Below are 23,173 nucleotides of genomic sequence, written 5' to 3'. Positions count from 1 at the left end.
AGAGAGAGAGAGAGAGAGAGAGAGAGAGAGAGAGAGAGAGAGAGAGAACAAGGGGAGAGGGCTCTGAGCAAAGGTTTAGGGATCGGGGAAAGCACAAGGGAATCCAGGAGATGTAAAGAGAGGGGAAAGACCAAGAGGTGAGGGGCAGGGGAGGGAACTTGGGGAGAGGGTGGAAAGACATGGGGAGAAACATGGCAAAAGGGAAGGGGAGCTGGAGAGAGGGTTGGGGAAAGGATAAAGGACAAAGGAAGCAATTTGAGAAAACATAGAAAGAAGGGAAAGAAGTCGAGAACGGGGTTATGGAGAGAGGAAAAAAATATACCGAAGAAGAGGAGAGGATATGAGTGGGGGGAGAGGATTGGGGAAGAAGATAGAAGGAAAGAGGATGAGGGACAGGGTTTCCATAGTTAGGCCGAGACTGGAAGATGTTAGCAGGAAATCGAGGAAGCTCAGGGTCCCCCCGGAAACTGCCTTAGCTCTGGGTGAGGAGACGCCCGGAGCAGGGAGTTGGGAAGGGGGCTAACGCAGTAGTGTGGACCAAAGAGCGACTGTGCGAAAGAGAAGCTGAGTGTTCTTTGCACCGGGAGAGAAGCCTATTCCAAGCTACTTCCTCGGCGCGCAATCGGCACCGGAACGCAGCAAAAAGGCTTCTACGAAGCTCCGAGGAAAGATTCGGGCCCCGAGGCTGGGTGACAGCTAGGTACGAGGAAGTGACAGAGAGAGAACCTGTGCCTCCAGGGACCCCTTTTTGACCTTGAAGGGCAGTGGCTCCCAGAACTAGCCCAGACCCTTCCTAATTAATTAAGGGCATTGGAGAGAGAAAAGACTCTCCGCAATTGACTTCGCAGGTCCCAGGAAAATGGTTGCCTCTGAATGGGTCAGGTGCCCACTTCGGGCTGAACACTAGACAGGTTGACATAGAAGACCTTGTATCTGAAGAATTCCGAATTTATTTTTGTCCCAACTCGGGGGTGGTGGGTGATGGGTGTGTATTCAAACCGCAACGAAATAGGGGCGTCTTAGAGAAGGAGCCGTGAGAGGGTTGTAGTCCCGGCTCTTGGGGTTCTCGGGTCCTTGACCGTCACCCTCGGTACCCAAAGCCTCATTCAGGGAGGTGGCTGTGGGAAGGAGGAGCTGTCCAGAGTCAGAGCTTCCTGAGCTGTTAAGGCCAAGCTACTGTCACCTCACTAGCTTTGTCCAGACACAGTGCCTGCGTGACTCCCCCAAGCACCTCAAGTTCAGTTTGAGTGTTGGTTCTCATACCAGGGAGCCCCCGTCACCCTTTTCTCTCCGTGTTTCCTCGTTTTAGCCACACCCCACCTTCTCCCTGTTCCCTCCCTCTTTCTTGGGGTAACTTGTCCCGAGCACCTATTAGGGACCCGCGGTCCTGTCCTGGTCACTCCAACAGCTCAGAGCACCCATTGGTTATTCCTCCTCCCTTCCAACCATGTTCCTCTTCTCCGCCTCTCCCTCCCCCCCCCAAACTCCAGGTCTGTCAGCATCCTTCTCCTTCCCTCTTTCCTGACTGGCCAGGCCATTTAACTCACAGTGTCAGGGGGCCAAAGAACCCCTTTCGCCCTCTTCATCCTTCCTAGTCGACCCGGGTCGATTAGTTGGAGGCCCTTCGTCCTTTCTACCGCTATCCTGAGGGTCCTTATCTCTCTCCTTCCCCATTGCTGGACCACCTTGGCTAGAGTTCCTCTGTCACTGTGCTGCCTGGCTGTCATCCCTCCCTTCAGGGTCCTTTGGGGTAGCTCCCTGCCTGTCAGTGATCCCGCCAGAACTCCCCTGAGTCTCCCCACTCTCCACCCCGAGTTCCTCCGCATCCCTCTCAGTCTGGCGGTCGGTTTTCGGGGGCAGCTCACCTTACAGCTCTCACAGGTGAGCAGCCCATAGTGGTATCCGGACACCTTGTCTCCGCACACCGGGCATAGCTCGTCCAGGTCCTCGTCGTACGAATAGTCCATGCCCTCGGCGGCTGCCTAGAGGGGAGAAGAGAAAGGAAAGAGTCACCACAGAGCGATCACAGGCAGCCCAGGGACTGAGGGTACAGAACGAGGGAAGGGGCAAGGGGCGGTGGCACAGCAGAGCCAGGCGTGGCTCAGGGCTACCGCGGCGCCCTGAAGAAACCAGCCTCCCCCCACCCCCGTGGGGGGGGCTCCCTCCATTTTCTCTTGCCTCTCCCACCCCTGGGGGGGGGGGCCGGAGGGATGTCGGGCGGGCGGGGCAAGCAGTCTAAGGGGACTCAAACTGGGTTTCGGGCTGGGCCTCTGGGACCCAGTAGCCAGAGGCAGCACAGCACAGGGCCTGGCCTTGATCCTTGCCAGGGGAACAGCCAATGCCATAGAGGTAGAAGTTTGCAACCCAATGTGCTTCTCTGGCAACAAAAATCCCCACGACCGAGTCAAGAGCTCCAGGACTAGATGAGGACCTGGAAGAAGAGGAAAGACAGCGGGGTGGGGAAGAGAGATAGACTATGAGGGGAGACAGGTCCTGAAATCATGGCAAAACACGGTGTTGGTGAGACCCAGGGCAGACATTGGGACAATGGGCAGAAACAGAGGGAGGGCTGGTCTACGGCTAGATTCAGAAGAGACAGAGACCTCTGGAAGAAAAAGAGACCCAAAGCAGAAAAAGTCAGAGCCAGTGCAGGTTCGGAAACAGAGGCTGGAGGAGGTAGAGACAGATATTCCTAAGAAATGACAACGGAAAAATAGTCACACGGAGATACACACACACACACACACACACACACATACACACAGAATCAGAGATGGAGGCTGAGGGAGAAGTAGAAACACAGAAATATGGTCTCCAGATAGAGATACTGAAGAGGAAAAATTGAAACAGAGACCGCTTCAGAGGGGATTGGGGGAGAGGCCCAACCGGGCTTGGAGAGGAGGGCTGACTAAAGCGAAGACCCCAAGATAGACAGAGACTAAAGAATGGCTATGAAGATAGAAATGGATCCGTGCAGAGACAAGGACAGAGAGACTCCGCAGAGAAAAGAGTTAGAAGTCTAAAGAGAGTCACAGACAGCAAGAGAAACTGAGGCATAAGAAACACAGACGCACAGCAACAGGAGAAAGGTCGAGACTTGGGGGCTGGGGGAGGCACCTGAAATAAAATGATAAAGACGAGAGAGTAGAGCCAAGGGAAGAATGAAAACGGAGAGACAAAACAGATGCTGGAAGAGAGTGGCCAAAGCAGGACGGAGACTCTAGGCAGAGACTGGGGGGGGCGGGGGGGGGAGACGACCAAAGGATGGCAACGGAGGCAGAAGAGCAGAAACAAAGACAAGAGAGACAGAGACTTGGAGAGAGAAGTGGGTATCGAAGAAGGGCGTAGAAACGCAGAAAGAGACGTGAGGGGTTAGCAACCCAGATTCAGGAAGAGACACAACGACACAGGGAGAGACAGAGAGTAAGACACAGGGAGAGACAGAGATAAAACGAACAGAGACACGTCCAGAAACAGCAGAGACCGAGGAAAGGAATGGAAACAGAGACACTGAATCCAGAGAGACAGAGACGCTGACAGAAGCAGGGAGAAGGAAGGATGGAAACGGACACAGACAAACAGATGGAGGCAGAGACACACGCTGAGATACAAACGACAGAGACATTAAAACAGAGGCAAACAGAGATAGGGAGAGAGAGACAAACAGCAGCAGTCATCAGTACCGAGAGACAAAGTCAAAAACATCAAATGCAGAGACAAACATACATTGACAGAGACATGAGATCCAGGGAGGGAGCGAGATACTGACAGGGAGAGAGACAGAGACATCGAGAGAGACAGAACCCTACAACTGCAGCAAAGACAAGAGTCCTGAGGCAGAAAGCTCGTCCGCCTTGCAAGGACTCTTCCGGGGAATCCCTGTAGCTGGGGCCCTGACGGTAGTGGGAAGCTGAGTGAGCCCAGGATCCGCCCGCCCCGTCCCGGTATCCAACCCCGCCCGACCCCTAGTCCCTAGCCTGCCTGCTCCTCCACCTCCTTTCTCTCTAGGTGACCCTGTGGGGTTTCTGGGCCCCTCTCCCTTTTGGGATCATAGGCGCTGGGACCCACCTGCCCAGACGAGCACCGGCCGGCTATAAGCCGCACCCCGTCCGGCAGCTGATAATCGGCACTACCTACGGCTCAGCTCCGGGGAGAGTCAGCTCCACGGTGCTGACAGCCCCTGGGGGCGGGGGCGCAGGGCTCTTCTGGGCGGCTTCCATCTGGGGAGCTCTTCTCCGCCCCCCGGCCCCGGCCTCCGCTTCCTCTTTAGAGGGGGGAGGGGGGAAAAAGCCCTACTGAACACAAGCCTCTACCATATAAGCCGCCACATCACTGCCCACAGCGACCCCCATTTTCAGAAGAGCTTGCACTGACTGGGGACCGTGAGTCTTCGCGGCAGGGGAGCCCCCAGATTTCTGCTGCAAATGGAGACTCTTGGCATGTCTCATACACCTGTAAATACGGTATTCCTTCTCTAGCTAGACTCAGAAAGCATGGTCTGGGGTACCAGATCCGCAGACCTCACGCCCACCCTCTACTTAGTACTTAAGACCTGAGTGATCTTGATCACGTCACCTAATCATTTTGGATCCTGTTTTCTCCTCTGTAAAAATGATTGTCAGACAACATGATTTTTAAGGTCTCTTTTAGTTCCACATTCTATGTTCTAAGCTCTAATATTCTATGTTCTAAGCTCTAATATTCTATGTTCTAAGGTCCCTTTTTACTTTGGCTTCCATGGTCTCTCATTTAAGATTCTTTTCAGTTTTAACATTTTGTATTCTAATGTCCCTTTCAGTTCTGATGTGTTCTGGCACTAATACTGTATATTTTATGGGCCCTTTCAGTATTAATGTTCTAGGTTCCAAGGTCTTCTAAGATTCTCCGTCCTAAGAGCCTGTCTCTGAGTTGGAACCCCTAACCCTGCTGCCTGCACTTCCCTCCTCCCTTTCCATCTGTAGCCGAGAAAATTTGGGGTACTCAAAGATTCAATGCTCAAGCATCAGGGCTTAGCTCTGAGAGCAGAGCACAGCCTTCCCAGCTTTACCTTTGGGGAAAAGAAGTAAAAACCCCGTCAGTTTATACCCTTAACAAGCACAAATCAGCAGTCTCCGGACTGTTTGCAAGCCTGACTTAGACTAAAGGGTTGTTTGCTTTCATAGGTTTTGTTCTTACGTTTTCTTCAACGTTTTTACAGTTCGAGGAGGGGGAATGTCTGAGACCAATGGGGGTAAAGATGTGGAGGAGTCACACCCCAAACCCTGTACCGCCAGAGAAGGTAAGAGCGCGGGATGGAGCCCAAACTCCATTCCCAGGTAGCTCAATCCAGAAAAAAGTAACCCCAGGACTCAGAAAAACCGAGCACTGAACGCTTTGAAGAATGATCCTGCAAGCATTTGATGATGTCAAAAGAGTCTGAGAGGAAGGGGGGGGGGGGGAGAGCCTAGCATAACAACAACAAACATATATACAACTTTACATATCTGTACTAGCTCAGTGATTTCGGGTGACTTTTAACCTCTCCCTGTGCCTCAGTTTCTTCATCCGTAAAATAGGGAGAGTTGGACTAAATACGGACGTCTAAAGTCCTTTCCAACTCTATAGTCTACACAGGCCACTTCCCCTCTCTCTGGCTCTGTTGCCTTATCTGTATAATAAGCATAAAAATCCCTGCACAAGAGTACACACGGATATTTTATTTCACTAGGTGCTAGGAGCAAAGAGCTTTGTCAATTTTAAGGAGCTTGAAATGTGAACTACTGTCATTCAACTAGAATGAAGGAATGGAATCGTGGACAGAAGAATGGTCTTAGCTTCAGAAGACCTGCGATTAAGCCCTTACTCTTACACTAGAGGAGCGGCAAGCCACCATCTCCGAATGCCTCCAAGCAACGTTCTAATTTACAGACGAGTTTGCTGATTTACGTATGTGGAGAGAGTGCCCACATTGAGAATTCCCTACCCAGATGAAATCACGGGTCCAGAAGTTAGGTATCTGTACACAAAATATTCATATATGCACACCCTGGGCAAGTCAGTTACCCCATCTGTAAAATGAACTGGAGAAAAAAATGGCAAACTCCTCTAGTATCATTGCCAAGAAAACCCCAAAAGGGGTCATGAAAAATCGGATTCAACTGAAACGACTCAACAAGAATATACCCGTACCTGTATACAAATTTACATTTTTAACAAATACTTAAGTGCCTTTTGTATACAGTGTACTGTTTCCGGAGCTCGGGGAGATAGAAAATGTAGCTTAAGAATGATTTCATTTGAGCTTCCAGATAACCCTGTGGGTTGGCAGCGCTTTAAAGAAGAAAAAAAAGGCAAGTTATCCTCATTTCACAGAGAAGAAAACTGAAGCCCATAGAAGAGAAGGGAGTTTCTTCCCCAAGAGTGTTTGAGAGGTAAAAAGGCGTCGGGACTCGAAACCAGGGTCACCCTACTCCTAACTTCTCCAGCTCTTTTCACTACGCCCCCGGCTGATGCTAAACGTGCCTACCTGGAAAGACTTCCGTCTCCAAAGGCCCGGGGTGGACTTACAGGTGAAGAATACTCTCTCTTTCCCTTGGCCTAGGGAGAAGAAAAAGATTCTGGAAGCGTGGGGTTCGGGGCTGGGAGTTCGGGTAAGCAAGGCCTGAGCTCCGAGACCTCCCACCGGCTTGGGTCCGATTTACCTTCCCTGAAGTCGCAAAGAGAGAGCGCGGAAGCCCCTTTCCACAGACTTGGGAGTGAGTGCGCACCATTCCAGATGCGGGCAGCGACCAAGACCTGGATCGGTCTATTCGTGGCGGCTCAGAAGCTGCTTCCTCTCGACTCCCCACCGACACTCGAGATGTGGAGCTACAGTCTGTTTTTTAAAGTCCCTGTTTGTACAGTGCTTCCAGCCATAATGAGACCCCCAGGGAAGGCGAGATAGAAGTCATCCCCATTTAACAGATGGAGAGACTGAGGCCGGGAGAAGGCTCTTGGGACCACAGATTAAGAATCTGAAGGGGTTTTTAGCTCATGTAGACGATAGCGTCGTGGAGCGAAGGAGCAATGGCTCGAATAGCAGTGGGCCGGGGTCGAGGCCACGTTCTCTTGCTGCTGTGATACTGAACAAATTCCTTAACCTCTTTGAGCCTTGATTTCCTTTTTTGATGAATAATAACAATATAATAGTAATTAGCATTTAAAATTTGCAAAGCACCTAACATGCGTTTTAATTTGATTCTCACAACTATCTGTGACTGAGGCAGCGCACATATCATTATCCCCATTTGACAAAGGAACTGAGGTCAAAAGAAGTGATCAGTCCCAGTCAGTAAGTGCTATAGTGCAGGCTTCAGCACCTGAGTGTGGAGTTAGAGCATCTTTCTCGGAAAGTCCAGCCAGAGTTAAGGACCCTGGGGCGGATACAAATAAAAGCATCTAGATATATAGACTCGGATTTCTTTGAGGATTGATGGCACAGTCTCAAGCATTCCCAAGCGTTCCTTGTCAAATCACCGCAGCCCAAGACACTGGAGAGCAAGCTCTTGGTGTCTGAGAAAAGCGATCTTTAAACATCTAAGAAGCCACTATGGGTGCGACCGGATTAAGATGTACTGCAGATTCCTCATCGCTGCACCATCCTCCTGAACAGTGGGCTTAATCCTCGGGCCCTGATGCTTTTCTGGGCTCTACTTTAGACGGAAGTGGAAAATTTGGGGCTATGGGAGGGAGGAAGTGTTCAGTCTCTCGGTAGCAATACAAGCAATCTGGGTTGGCTCGCCCTTCCAAAGTCGCTGCAGGTGAATTCTTATCCCATCCTCTGAATCCCACACCCAACATAGGATCGTTCTTTCATCTGGGATAAGAAAAGGACCTGTACCTGCCCCCAGGGAACACCCTGAGTCCACGGGAGACTCAATGAGTCTCTGCCTCTGCAGGTCTCTTTCTCTGTCTCTCTGTCTCTGTCTCTCTCTGTGTGTCTCTCTCTCTGTCTGTCTCTCTCTCTGTCTCTGTCTCTCCCTCTCTTTCTCTCTCTCGTCTTTGTACTGACACTTAGACATAAGTAGATACACACAGGTAGACACACGTACACACAGGCTCCTTGAGAGTGTGTGTGTGGGGGGTATTGTTTCATTCTGTCTCCTCCAGCATCTAGCACAGAGCTTGGCATAAAGTAGGAACTTCATAAATGCTTGCTGAGTGATTGAATGCCAGACACATAGAGGTAGATGCAGCTATAGAAACATAGGTATACATACAAGGACATATCATGGAACATAAACATACATAGACAAAATCTTGAGTGATGGATATACAGTGAAATAGACACACAGGCAGACAGATACAGTCAGAATGCAGATGCACAACCACAGATACACACACAGACAGAAACAGAGACACAGATGCTTACATTCCCGGTGAGTGGCATGGACACACAGGCACATGGCTAGGGCCACACGGATCTTAGACACATTATTAGCCCTACCCATACACACTGTTAGACACGATGCACACAGAGATAGACATGCAACAGATAGATACATAGACACACTCACTGATACAGACATCTCTCCCCCACCCCACTCTGGAAGGAAGAGAAAGCTCAGAGCCCTGAGAAGAGGCTCATGGGGGATCAGAAAGAAAGGGTAGGGCTGGGGCTCAGGGATATGGCTGCTATGCTCAAACCCATTCCCCTACCCCCATTACCTCCCAGGGAAGTGTCTACTGTGGCACAATATTCTAAGTCCATCCTGATACAAGGTTCCTTGGTTTTTGGCTGTTTTTTTTTTCATGATGTCTGCAATGAGGACTTAGTGGAAGGAAAAAATCAATAATAACAATAAACCTCCAATGGGGGTGGGGGCACAAAAGCACAAAAGATGTTTCCTCTCGAAGTGGAGTTAGACTAGGAGGCAAGAGGATGTCCAGTATTTCAGACTAGGGGCGTTGGTAGAATGCTAAAATGGAGAGTGTTAGAGCTGGAAAGGTCTTAGCACATTAAACATTACAGTTGTGATGGACCTTGGACATCATGGGATTCAAACCATTATCCTAAAGGTGAGCGGACTGAGGTCCATAGAGCAGAAGGGACTTGCCTATGGTTGTACAATTAGTTAGTAGAGCTGGGCCTAGAGCCTAAGTCTTCTGACAGCTCCCCTGATGCTCCCTCCACACCACACGATGTTCTAGTCCAGAGAGGCTGCTCATCATTTGATCAACTGTTTGATTGGGGAATGGGGAGTAGGGGGGAAAGAGTCTGTCCTGTGGGCAGAGGTGGTATGGTGCAGCACATTGGGCACTGGACTTAGAGACAGGAGGACCTGAATTAAAATTCCTCCTCCAGCACTTAAGTTTTCTGATCCTAGGCAAGCCACTTCTCTGGGCCTCACTTTTCTCATCTGCAAAATGGGGTCACTGAACTCTGTGGCTTCTAGGGTCCTCTAAACCCATGATCCTATAACTCTGGGGGTACTGAGGGAGGCCAACTGGGACATGATGTATGGTAGTTTCAAATCCTATCTTCATATTCTTCTCCACCAGACTGAATGCAATTTCAACAATAACAAATCAGATTTCTATGTACTTGAAGGTTTACAAAAGTCTTTTCCTTACAACTGTCGTGTGAAGCAGAGAGTGCATGTATTAATATCTCATTTTATAGAGGGGGTAATCGAGGCTCCAAAGGGGGAGGGGGAGGGGAGGCCCTTAGTCCTAGAGCCAGGTAGATTGACTCCCTCTTTCCTTCTTTCCAGTCTTAGTTCAGTCCCAAATATTAATCCTAAAGGGTCTAAAGTACCACAGATAGGAGCAGCTTTCAGAATGGCTGGAGTAAGTCTTCCTTAGAGAGACAGTGAGCCCCCAGTTGTGGTGCATACTCAGACACAAATATGCTTATAAGCGAGTGAAAACTGAAAGGGACATTAGTAAACCATCTTGTCCAACTCTGAGCTGGGCCCTGAGCTCAAAACCAAGAGGAAACCCCCCCGCCCACCCCCTGCCCCCGGCCATGATTGCTGACGGAGAGGAAGACTACAGTCTGTCTCCAGGCCCTCCTTCTTCCAAGGGGCCCTGGCTGGGCATTGGCTGCAGTCCAGGAGCCAGTGTCTCTCCCAGATGATGCCTCCCCATCTGACCACCGCCAACAACGGTTCCTACCCCCCCAATATTCTCACTGTCTTCCGTTTCTGAATGGAGGTAGCAAAGCTAGTGGAAACAGACACGGGACTTGGAATATGGAGAGGCATGGCTTTGAATTTTAGCTCTGACATGTAAGCCTTGGGTGATCCTAAGCCAGTCATTTCCCCTCTATAAGCCTCAGTTTCTTCATCTATTAAATGGGAATACTCACACTGCCTACCTCAGAGGGAAAACACTTTGTAAATCTTAAAGCATTACAGAAATCAAAGCTTTTTTAGCTTGGAAACCCCACCATCATACCCTTCAAGAAGGGTTAGGGTCCCCTGACTACCCTCAATGCCCCCAACCTGGGCCTCTGCAGTGAAGGCTGAAGCCAGAGCCTGCGGCCTTGTCTCAGATCGGTTACTTACTTTGGAGCAGTGGCGCCTCTTGCACGGCTCGGGGGCCGGCTGGCGGGACAGACAGACAGGCCAGAGCTGGGGCCGTGGCTGGGTTGTGGGCAAGGCGTAGGGAGCTCCCTCACGCCGGCAGGATGGGTGGGTGGGTGCTGGCTTCTGGCCCTGTCCTGGCCGTCCTTCTCCTCCTCCAGCTCCTTCCCTCCCATCTAGGGTTGGGGGGGGCATAGGAGGGAGGCCCCCGCCTGAGGCCCAATCAAGTGTCTCATTGGTTTCTGCACACACGTGATTTGTTGTCTCTTCATTTTTTCTTAGGAGAAAAAAATAATAATAAGAGAATGGTGGGTTGGGGGGTGGGAGGGCTGGGCCCAGGGGGAACAGGCATCTAATGCTCCCCAGGGTGGAGGGTAGATAAGGGGATCTTTGCTGTCAATTAAGCCAAAGACAGAGGTGGGTGGGAGGGAGCTCTTGGGGGGGGGGGGAGGAAAGCAGCTCATTATCGAGGTGGGAAGGCTGAGGGCCAACCTGATTTATGGGCCCATCCTCCACAGCCTACAGGGCTTCTTGGCCTCTCTGGCCTCTACTCCCCACTTGGCCTGTGGGGTACTGGCCTGGGGACCCAGTATGACTCCCAAGGGACACAGAGAAAGGAATAAGCATAGACTGGGGCCCTAGATGGGCCTGCTAAAAAGCTTTTATGGTGCCCGTCTAGCTAGGGGAGTCATGAGGCAGGGGGATGGACAGCATGACCTTGAGAGGACAGCTTCCCTTCCCCCACCTTCTCAATGCTCAGGAGGCAGATTTTAGTCTAACAGAAGAAAAAAATTCTTAACAATGGGAGCTTTCCAAAAACGGAATGAGCTGCCTTGGGAGAGAATAAGGACTTTTATTTCTATAGTGCTTTAAAGTTTTCTGAGTATTTCTTAACTCCATGGGGGAGGTAGGGCAAGCTTTATAATTTTTAACAGATGGAGAAACTGAGGCATTAAGTGACATGAATAAGTCACACAGCTAGAAAGTATCCAAATCAGAATTTAAATGCAGGTTTCCTAATTCCAGAACAAGTGCTCTTTCCATGACACCAACCCCTATCTGTAGAGGTCTTTAAGCAGAGGTCAGATGGCCACTTGTCAAGGTAGAAGGAATTCCCATTCAAATATGGGTTGCGCTAGTTACCTTCTGAAGTCCTCTCCATCTCTGAGATCCCAGGATATTATGAATCCTTCCATAATAGCTCCCATTTCTACAATAGATTAAGAATTTATGGGGTAGCTAGGTGTCGAAGTGAGTAGAGCCTGGCCCTGGAGTCAGGAGGACCTGAGTTCAAATACAGCCTCAGACACTTAACGAACACACACACACACAAATTAGATGTGTGACCTTGGGCAAGTCACTTAACCCCAATTGCCCTACATTCCCCCCTCCAAAAGCAAAAAAATAAAAAGAATTTGTTAAATGTTTGTTGATTGCCTGATTGATTGAATTATAAGGTACTTTATTTGCAAGAATTCTATGTTATTGGTAGGATAAATGCCACAGATATTGGGGAGCTAGAAGGAACCTTCAAGACCATCTAAGCCCAAACCCTTCAGTTGACAGATAAAGTAACTGAAACCCTGAGAGATGAGATGATTTGGCACAAGTCACTTAACAAGAGCTGAAATATCCTTTTTCTTTTTTTTTTTAAACTACATTGTCAATCAATTGAATTTATTAAGCAGGTCTGATTTATCCAACATGGGGAAATGAAAGGTCTTCCCCAAGTAAATCGTCCATACACTAAACCTTATCCCTTCAGTTAATCAATAATTACATGTCAAATATGTGTATTGAGTGTCTGTGTGTGTTGTGTAGTACCCCATGTCAAGGGTTAGGGAGACAGAAAATCTAGAGAAGATACAACCCTTATAGAGCTCACAGTCTACTGGGGGTGGGGAAAGGAGATGACAAACACAGATGACTATCCTATACAAGGAGGCATGATACAATCATGGATAAATGAGGCTGGAGAAAGGTAGGGGAGGAAGAGATTAGAGAATGCTTCCTGGAGGAGGTGGTATTTGAGTTGGGTTTAAAAAGATGGGTAGGAATTCAACATGAAACTTTTTTTATTTTAACTATTTTGATGAAAATCTTCTTCAAATAAGTCACATACCTTCTCAAAAAGAATATACAACAAAACATAAGATAGATAATTTTGATTATATAAAATATAAAAGTTTTTTCCTGAACAAAACAAATATAACCAAAATGCAAAGGAATGCAGAAAACTGGGGAAGGAGGGGGATTTGCAACAAGTTTCTTTAATAAATGTTTCATTTCTCAAAAATATAGGAAACTGAGTCAAATTTAAAAACATACAAATCATTCCCCAATTGATATGAACAGGAAATTTTCAAAGAAATCACAGCTATCTATAGTCATATGAAAAAATACTCTAAATCACTATTGCTTAGAGAAATACAATTTAAAACAATTGTGAGGTACTATCTCACACCTATCAGATTGTCTAATATGACAAAAAAAAAAGGAAAGTGATAAATGTTGGAAGGGATGTGGGAAAACTGGGACACTAATAACTATTGGAGTTGTGAACTGATCCAGCCATTCTGGAGAGCAATTAGGAACTATACCCAAAAGGCTATAAAATCCTTTGATCCAGCAAAATGACCACTACTAAGTATATATCCCAAAGGTATAAAAAGGGGGAGGGGAATGTTAGGGGGGAAAGGACCTATTTGTACAAAATTATTTAAGCAGCTCTTTTTGTGGTGATTAAGAATTAGAAATTGAGGGGATATCCATCAATTGAGGAATGGCTAAACAAGTTGTGGTATATAATTTTGATGGAAGATTATTGTACTATAATAAATGACAAGCAGGATGATTTCAGAAAAACCTGGAAAGATTTACTTGAACTGATGCATAGTGAAATGAACAGAACCAAGAAAACATCACACACGGTAACAGCAATATTGTATGATGAAAAACTGTGAATAACTAAGCTATTCTCAGCAATACAATGATCTAAGAAAACCCCAAAGGACCCAGGATGAAGCATGCTATCTACCTCCAGAGAAAGAACTGATACTATCTGAATACAGATTGAAGCATGCTATCTCTCTCTATCCCTTCCTTCCTTTCTTCCTACCCTCCCTCCTTTTTTCTTTCTTTTCTTTTCTTTCTTTTTTCCTTCTTCCCTTTCTTTCTTCCTTTCTTTCTAAATCTTCCTGTACAAAATATGACTAATATGGAAATGTTTTACATGATTGTACATATATAACCTATATCAGATTGCTTACTGTCTCAGGGAGGGAGAGAGGGATAGAATTTGGAACTCAAAACTTTAAAAAAATGTTAAAAATAATTTTAACATGTCATTGGAGAAAATAAAATATTTTATATATTTTAGTGGCACAGTGGAAAGAACATTAAATTAGGAAAGTCAGGAGAGTTATATTCTCATCCTAACTCTGCTGGGATACTTAGTACCTGGAAAGTCACTTCTCTTGAATTTCATTTTCCTTATCTAGAATATGAAAGTATTAGACTAGATAATCTCTAGAATTCCTTCCAGACTGAGAATAGTTCTTCAGAAAGTTTGCTCCTTGTATAGAATGTAGACTCCTTGAGAGGAGGGACTGCTTCCTTTTGGACATTGTTATCTCCAGAGTCTATTAGATAGTAGGTACTTTGTAAATGCTTGTTAATTGATCAGCCGATTAATTCAATATTCTAAGGCCCTTTCAATTCTAACATTCCATGTATTAGTTTTCTATTGTCTAAGTATCCATCCAGCTCTGAAATCTTAAAAGAAAGTACAATAGGGCTTTAGATGAGCTTGACCAATATGACTTTTGAGGCCCTCAAAAACCCTTTTCCTGATTCTTGTCTTGAAGGTCTGCATCTTTGGATGAAGCTTCACTTCTTTCCCTCTTGTTCTAGTGGACATGTGACCTCTATTACAGGCTCCATCTTCTTTTCTCATCATAGGATCATCCATCTAGAGTCGAAAAGACCCTTAGGATCCTTCTAGTTCAATCCCATTATGTTACAAATGAAGAAACGGAAGTCTAGAGAGGTCAAGCAGCTTGCCCAAGGTCATACCTATAGTAAGCAGCAAAGGCAAGACTTGAACACAGGCCTTTTGGCTCCAGATCAACCAATCAATCAATAAGCACTTATTATGGATAGGCATTGTGCTAAACACTGTCACATATGAAGAGAAAAAGAGAAATAGTCTCTGCTCTCAAGGCACTCACATTTTATCAGAAGAGACAGTATGTTCATATTCTGTATATATAAGTATATTCAGAAATATATTGTTGTTGTTCAGTCATGTCCAACTCTTCATGGTGCCATTTAGGGTTTACTTGGTAAAGATACTGGAGTGGTTTGCCGTTTCCTTCTCCAGCTCATTTTACTTATGAGGAAACTAAGGCAAACTGGGTTAAGTGACTTGCCCAGGGTCACACAGCTAGTTAAGTGTATGAGACCAGATTTGAACTCCTCCTGACTCTAGACCCAGAGCCCTATCTACTGTACCACCTAGCTATCCTATTCAGAAATCCATGTCTATGTAAGTCTATTCAGAAATCCCGTGTCCTTTCCACAACACCTGCTGTCTGCCTCTCACCAGCCGTCTCCAAAAGCAGCAATAGACTCACATGTTCCTGTTTCAAAGCCCACCCCAAAGGACCTTTGCATCCTTCCCCAAAGTTGCCTTTTCCCAGGTAAGAGGCAGCTCCATCTCTCAGCTCATTGAATGACCGACATAAATCATTCCAATGACTTTCCTAGCTCAAGCTGCCAGCACTACCCACCATCTCAGGTGTTTAGCCCTTTCTCTTCAGTTCTAGAATTTATCGATATTTTAGAATATAAATGCTGCAAACACGAATTAACAGCAAAATATAATTTCTACCATCGGCCAGAGGATAGTTGTTTTTTTCACACAGTTTGTTACAGCTGAAAAGTTGCTGATTTATTATTTTGATCAGACCTGTACTTTTCACTGATAGAGGGAATTTCAATTAGGAAATTCCCTCACCTAATACAGATAAACAACTTATATTCTAAGAGAGTTTCCTAGGGACACCAAAAGGTCAAGTGACTTGCCCAGTCATACATCCCATCTTTCTTTTTTTTTTTTTGCAAGGTGATTGGGATTAAGTGATTTGTCCAAGGTCACATCCAGATTTGAACTCAGGTTCTTCTGACTCCAGGGCTGGTGCTCTATTCACTGTGACATCTAGCTGCTGCAATACATCCCAAGTTTATGAACCAGGATGGGACTCCAGCCCCCTAGGTGGCACAGTTCATAGAACCTTGGACCCAGAGTTGAAAAGACCTGAGTTCAAATCTATCCTCAAACACTTACTGCTGGTGTCACCTTGGGCAAGACACATAAAAAACAACAACAACGAGCCTCCATTTGCCTCAGTTTCCCCAACTGTAAAATGTGGATAACAAGAACACCTGCCTCCTGGTGTTTTTGTGAGGATCAAATGGGATATCATTTAGCTCAGTGCCTGGCACATAGTAGATGCTACTTAAATGCCAGCTATTTTTATTGTCCAGGTTTTCCTGACTCTAAAGGTAGCTCTCTATTGACTCTGTTACAGCAACTCTCTTCATTTCTAAGGAGAAATTAGCACCTGCCCTGCAGTTCCTAGTCTTAGAGGATTGCATGGGACACTGAGGATAAGTGACTCACCTAGGGTCACAAAGCCAGTTATTTGTTAGAGGGAGGACTTGAACTCAGGTCTCCTAGGCCTGCAACTCTTTAGAACAACAGCAGTAACAATTATTACCTACAATAAAAATAAAAGCCACTGTTGATAATATTGCACAAAGTGCTTTTCTGAGTCTCATTTGATCCTCACAACAGCCCAGTGAAGTAAGCAGGGCAGGCATAATTCATCCTATTTTACAGGTAGAGAAACTGAGGATCAGGATAGGTAAAAGAATGCATGCATGCATTACTATGTATGAGGCCCTGGGTTAAGTACTTGGAAATAAAGTGATTTAGAGCAGAGACAGGGTTCAAACCCAAATCTATTGACACCTGGTCCAAGCCTTCCTCCAGATACTGACTTCCTTCTTGTCTGAATGAAAATTATAGGGGGAGAGGAAGATTGTTGGAGGTTACCACAGGACAACCAGAGATATAGAATCTGGCTTTGTAGAAACACCAGGCCCACCAGCTCATGGGACGCACTGCATGGAGGGCTCGTTTGGTTGGCTCTTTGGGTTTAGTGGGACATAGTTTATCCAGAAATGAGCCCCATGTTCCTGACTCCCAGATATCCAAACCAACTTGTCTCATCCCGGAACTGCTCTCCACACCTGGGGCTTCCTCACCCTGGAACATCCAACCACTCCTAAAACCTTCTCAACCTGGAATATCCCTCTGTAAGATCCACTCCTTTCTTCCACTGATGAGTTTCTCCAGGAGCCTCCATTTTGTGGAGGGACCCAGGCCAGCCTTCATTCCCCTTCTGGACCAGGTCCTGGTTTCCAGACATCAAACTATGCTTCCTCAGCCAGTACCTTTCCCCCTTCCATTTTCTTTCAGTTTTCTTTGTGTGTTGTCTTCTCCCATTAGAATGTGAGCTCTTTAAGGTCAGGGGAGGTCTTTTTGGTTGTATTTTTATCTTCAGTCTTACCACAGATCCTAGAACATAATGAGCACTTAATGCTTTTTTCTTTCCTTCTTTCCCCTTTCCCTCTCCCCTGCTTCCTTTCCTCTGTTCCTCCCTTACTCCCTTCCTTCCTTCCTCTCATGCATTTTCTTATGTTACCTGACCTCAGCAAGAATTATGGTTGGATAGGGGTGGCTAGGTGGTGCAGTGAATAGTGTGCCAGCCTTGGAGTCAGGAGGACCTGGGTTCAGATCCGGCCTCAGACACAACACAAAAATTAGATGTGTGACCTTGTGCAAGTCACTTAACCCCAACTGCCCTCCAAAAAAAAAGAAAGAAGAATCGTGGTCAGGAGAAGCATACATTCAGGGAAATTGTACTCAGAGGAATTCTATTCCATACATTTTTATTAAATATTCACTACTCACTTATCCCAGAGTACGGAATTAAGGGAGAAGTCATAAGGAAAGAAGATATGGTCCTCGTACCCTATCAAAAAGGAATAATAGTCACAGAATCATGCATCTAGTGCACCTTCAAGGGGTTTACAATTTGGTTGGGGGGCAAGAGACTTACACCAATTGAGCAGGAGAAAAAAAAACAGGAAAAAAGATAACTGCTATAAAGGATACAACCCTGGTCCTTTGGCTTTAAAAAAACAAAACAGTGATTAAGTGTCTGAAGATGAAGACTGATGGGAATGACAGGAAGAGCCTTTGCTCTAGCCTCTGAAGAAGAAATGGATGGTCCTGATCACCAAGGCTAACCTGTCTGCTTGTAACAGTGATCACATCCCCTTTTGTCCCTTGCAGGTAGATCATCCCTCACTATTATCTTTTCTCTCTGTCTCTCTCTGTGTATCTCTCTCTATCTCTGTCTGTTTCTCTGCTCTCTGTCTCTGTGGCTCCCTGTCTCTGTCTCTCTGTCTGTGTCTGTCTGTCTCTCTCTCATCTTCAGTATCTCCTTATCTATTGGTTCATTCCCTGCTGCCTACAAACACACACACAGGTCACCCCCATCCTTCTACAAAACACTTCACTTGCCCCTACTGTCCCCTCAGGCTATTATCCCATGGGAAGAAGCTGTCTACACATCTTGCCTCCACTTGCTCTTCTCCCACTCACTTCTCAGCCCTTTACCATCTGACTTCTGCCCTGCTCTGCTAATTATCATGCACATCCCACCCTTAGCTGTTGGTGTACTCCAAGATTCAGTCAGAGTCCCATTCTCTTCTTCTCTACATTCTATTGTCAACTTCACCAGGCCCCATGGCATCAATTGTCATCTCCATAGTCTCTCGTGGGCATCAGTCTTGCATTGCCAGCTGCCTATTGGCATTTTGAACGGGATGTTCTGTAGGTTTCACAAACTCAACATGTCCCAAACAATCCATTATCTTTCTCCCTAACCCTCTCCCCTTCCAAACTTTCCTATTACTGTTGAGGATACTGTCATCCCTCCAGCTTGAAATCACCCCCTTCTCCTCATTCTTCCTCCCTTCACACACCCAAATGGTTGCTAAATCTTGTCCCTGGATTCCTACAATTCCTACAATTCTCATCTGTCTCCTCCTTCCTGCTCAGGCACCATTCTAGTTCAGATTCTCATTACCTTTTATCTGGACTATTGCAATAGACTCCTAATCGCTCTCCCTGCCTCGTGGTTTTCCCCTTTCCAATCGATCCTCTATATAGCTACTAAAGTGATATTCCTGAAGTACAGGTCTGCCTATATCACTACTCTGCTCAACAAATCCTAATGGACCCTTATTATTCCTCAAATCAAACACAGCCTTCTCCATTTGACATTTAAAACCCTTCACAACCTGGGTCCAGTCTTCTTCTCCAGGGTTATTACACATTACTCCTCTTAATGCATAATACAGTCTAGTTAAACTGACCTTTCTGTTCCTTCTAGCAATGATCTCTCTGTCTCTCTCTGTCTTTCTGTCCATCTCTCTGTCTCTGTCTCTCTCTGTCTCTGTCTCTCTCTCTGTCTCTCTCTGTCTCTCTGTCTCTGTCTCTTTCTGCCTCTCTGTCTCTCTCTGTCTGTCTCTCTGTCTGTCTGTCTGTCTGTCTCTCTCTCTCTGTCTCTGTCTCTGTCTCTCTTAGCACCTGACCTCTGCAATGGCTGTCCCCTATGCCTGGAATGCATTCCCTTCTTACCTCTGCTTCTTCTAGCCCTGACTTTCCTTCAGAGCTCAGCTCAGATGGCATCAGGTCTTTTCTAACCTCACTCACTCCTATTGCTGTCCTCCTTCCCACTAAAGACAACAATCATGCATATTCATGTCCTTAAATGTGTATGTGGTAGGAGGTGAGATCCGATTTAACTTTTTGTATTTATTAACCCCAGCACCTGATCCAGAGTTAGCACTTAATGTCTGTTGATTGATCGATTGATGTGCCTGTTGTCTCCTCTTATAGAGTGTAAACTCCATGAGGACAGGGAGTACCTCACTGTTTTGTCATTGTGCCCCCAGGGTCCAGCACAAGCCTGGCATATGGCAGGTGTTTAAATGATCTTTCACTTATTGATTGGTTAATGTTTGAAGAATTATAAATTATATAGAATCTGCAGAATTCAAGCATAGATGCTTGAAGCCTTTAAGCATTTGAGAAAAATATGAGAATAATTGCTCATATTTATAGCATTTGATGGCCACAAAGCACTTTATTACCTCATCCTCAAAATCCTGCAGGATGAACAGCATACATACTATTGTTGTTATTTTAAAGATGGGGTGCCTGGAGCTCAGAAAAGGGAAGTGATCTGCCATAGCAAATTAATGGCAGAGAAGGACACTGAGCTCAGGTAACATGGTGACTTGGAGTCCTTAGACTTAGGTTGGAATCCCTGATATTAAAACAAAACAAAACAGCCCCAAAACCTAACTGTGTGACCTTGGGCAAGTCACTTCATTTCCTCTTTAAAAAGAATGACTCTGAATTTCACAAAAAAATGAGCACTTCCAAATACACCGTGGAAGAGAAAAAGAGGATTGTATATGAAATGGAATCTGTGTTATATAGAGCTTACTTTTCTTTTTAAGCATATAATAAACTCACAATGTAATTTTCAAAGCTGTTTCATTTGTTTGTGATTCCTTAGGATCTTCCTTCTGTTCTCTTCTCACTTCCTTTTTCTAAGTCTGTTTTTTTTTCTTCTGTGAAATGAGTGGATGGTGTTAGATATCTCTGGTATATTCCAGCTCTGATACTCTGGGATTGTATTGCTGGAGTATCAGATATAGGTTAGAGAGGTGAATGTTTTTCCTTTACATCTAGGAAAAAAACTGATTTAGCCTTGAGCGACCATCATCCTCAAATTCTCTGCCAGTTACTGCCCCCAAAAGAGTGGAGGAAGCTGTCCAAAATCAGCTTCCCTGCCTTAAAGTAGCCACAGCTGAGGGTGGTGATGAGGAATATTGGATGGAGAGTCAGAGTGAAAGTTCTTATTCTGTGAGTCTTTAAGTTCAGGTGAGACAGAAAAATGATCAAGATGGCTTCTTTAGGTCCTTTCCCTCTGAGAATGAAGCCTTCCCACATCATTAGGTGTTGGATGTTTGTTTGGGTTTTATCAGTCAATTAATTAACAAGCCTTTGTTAAGTGCTTAGTGTGTGCTAGGGATACAAATGAAATGAAGCAGTCCTTGCTTTCAAAGAGCTTACATTCTGCTGGGAAAAATAGCATGTACTGTACCTAAATGTATCCAGCCTAAATGTATCCAGTCGTGAAGGAGTCTTGAGGAGGCATGTGGTGGGTGGGGCATCCTCGTCTAAGGACGGTACCTGCCCTAGCCCTTGTCTGAGCTGATAGTGGGCTTATAGTCTGTGCTGTCTTCTCAGATTTCCTTCAGTTCTGATTCCCCTGGGTGACCCAGGCTATTGATCCATTCATCTGTTCCTTCTATCAATATGAGACAAGTCTATTCACTTTGATCCAGAACAAGACGGAAAGTCACAGGCTTTGATGAAGTAGGCATCTCAGCCAGGTCCCAGATCTCATCCCAGTTTCCTGAATCTGACTACCATGCTCCCAGTGGGGAAGGAGGGAATGGGGAGGGACCCTCAGCTGCTGATTCCAGACCCTACTTTCTTCCTCTTCCCTTCCCCTGCAACTGTGGGAACAAAAGCCCAGGGTCTCTTAAGTGGGGACTTTCCCAAAAAGTCAAAACCTGTTTCCTGGAAGCTGGAACAAGGAACAAACAAGGGAAGAAACATAGAGGCAGAGAGACATAGAGAGATACAGAATAGGACATAGAGATGAGAGGATAAAGTGAGACGCATACAGGGACATACAGAGAAAAGTGGAGACAGAGCTACAGAGACACGTGATAAAGACCAAGAGTCATGGGTGTAACGACATTAAAGTACAGAGATGCACAGAAATATAGAGAAAGACATGGAAATAGACACGGAAACATGGAGCAGATGTAGAAAGGCAAGGAGATGACGAGACAGAAAGACATAGAGAGAGATCTGGAAAGACAAAGCTAGATAAACATGGAGAGATTTACAGAGACAGAGACATGGAGATAGGCATGAAGACAGAGTTTAGGAGAGACAAAGACTTAGGCACAGAGACTAGGAGAGACAGAGACCCAGAGGCAGCACGAGGGAGTCCTGGGGGGAGATGGGGGTTGTGTGAGTGTGTGTGTGTGTGTGTGTTTGTATGTGTGTGTGTGGGGGTGGAGCTGGCCAGCTTGGTTGCTGCTGTTTCCGCTGCATGGCCGTTATCAGTTGCCTGCCAGATGTTCAGATCCGATGCCAATGTCAGGGAAGTAAATGCCGAGTGGGGTCAAGGCTGTAGGGCCGAGGGAGCCTCAGCTGCTGGCCCAGGGGAGGGGGGTGCAGGAGGCTCTAAGCGGCCACTTCCCTCTCTCCACTCCCTCCCAGAGTCATTAATCCTGGGGGGCTGCTTTGGGTTCTGGGGACTACCATGCCCCACTAACTCCTCTGTGGCCTTGAGAATTTTCTCCCCAAGGCTCCCTGCCTCTATGGCTTCTCTGGCCAGACCACCCAGAGGAGGGGGACCTGGGAGATGGAAGAGGTAGGGTGTTGACACATCTGTAGGGATTCAGGGACTGGGACTCAACAGGGAGAGGGGGAAGAGGTTAGTCAGGGTGCAAGGCAGATCCCACTGACTAATGCAGGGCTCCCAACTTCATTTGAAAGCCCAGCTTCAGGAAGGAGAGGGAAGTTTTCTTTCCCTCTCACACAAACAAGGAAATAGACATGCACACAGGCAGACATACAGCTAGACACATTCCTAGGCATGTGTATACAGAGAAACCTACACCTACATACATATGTGTGTATGTATACACACAACCAGATGTGCCCACACATGAACAGAGACATACACACATTACATGGACATGCATTAGCATAGACATGTACACATCTAGACACAGGCATGCAGATAGGTAACCACAGACATGGGCAGATGTGCAGCTTTAGCATGGAAAACCATGCATGAACAGACACAGACCCTCACAGACAAGCAAGTGAACAGAGTCACACAAACAGAATTATGCATATAAGCTCAGAGAGAGTTATGCAAACACAACTCTAGGCATGAAAACAGACACAAGGACATTCCAACATAGAAATAGATGGGAACTCCTACAGAGAGACAGAAAGATGTGCACATACATGGATGCACAGACACAGAGAGGCAACATACACATGGACACGGATAGAAATGCATCCGTACGGACCAATAAACACAGCCATGAACCCACAGGCAGACACACAGACTCCATGATTACAGGCACACAGAAAGACGGAAGCACACACATACATATGTACACACAGAGAAAGATCTGTGATCAGTCACAGACAGACACAAAGCCATAAAACCTGAGACCTGGAAGGGATCTCCAATGGGGACCAACATGAACACACAGAGACACAGACCTAGGGACACACAGTCATACAGAGGAAGAGCAAGACTTAACACACAAACATCCGTATCCACACAGAGAGGCACGGACGAATGCTGCATGCAGACAGA

The 23,173-nt window shown here is 46.3% G+C and overlaps 1 protein-coding gene across 1 annotated transcript in view; it reads right to left on the bottom strand.

The window, feature by feature from the left end:
* The window catches only part of NR5A1 (nuclear receptor subfamily 5 group A member 1), a 37,719-nt gene extending 35,752 nt beyond the window's left edge, over positions 1 to 1,967 (bottom strand). Inside the window, exon 1 of the mRNA XM_069082836.1 lies at positions 1,866 to 1,967. Within this exon, the coding sequence (XP_068938937.1) occupies positions 1,866 to 1,967 (102 nt within the window). The remainder of the gene's footprint in view (positions 1 to 1,865) is intronic.
* Between the last annotated feature and the right edge of the window lie 21,206 nt (positions 1,968 to 23,173).

This window comes from Petaurus breviceps, unplaced genomic scaffold (assembly GCF_028583685.1).
Source record: "Petaurus breviceps papuanus isolate PSGF00001 unplaced genomic scaffold, PetGlider_PUasm1.0 171, whole genome shotgun sequence".
In the NCBI taxonomy this organism is placed as follows: Eukaryota; Metazoa; Chordata; class Mammalia; order Diprotodontia; family Petauridae; genus Petaurus; species Petaurus breviceps.
This window is presented reverse-complemented; position numbering and strand designations above follow the sequence as displayed.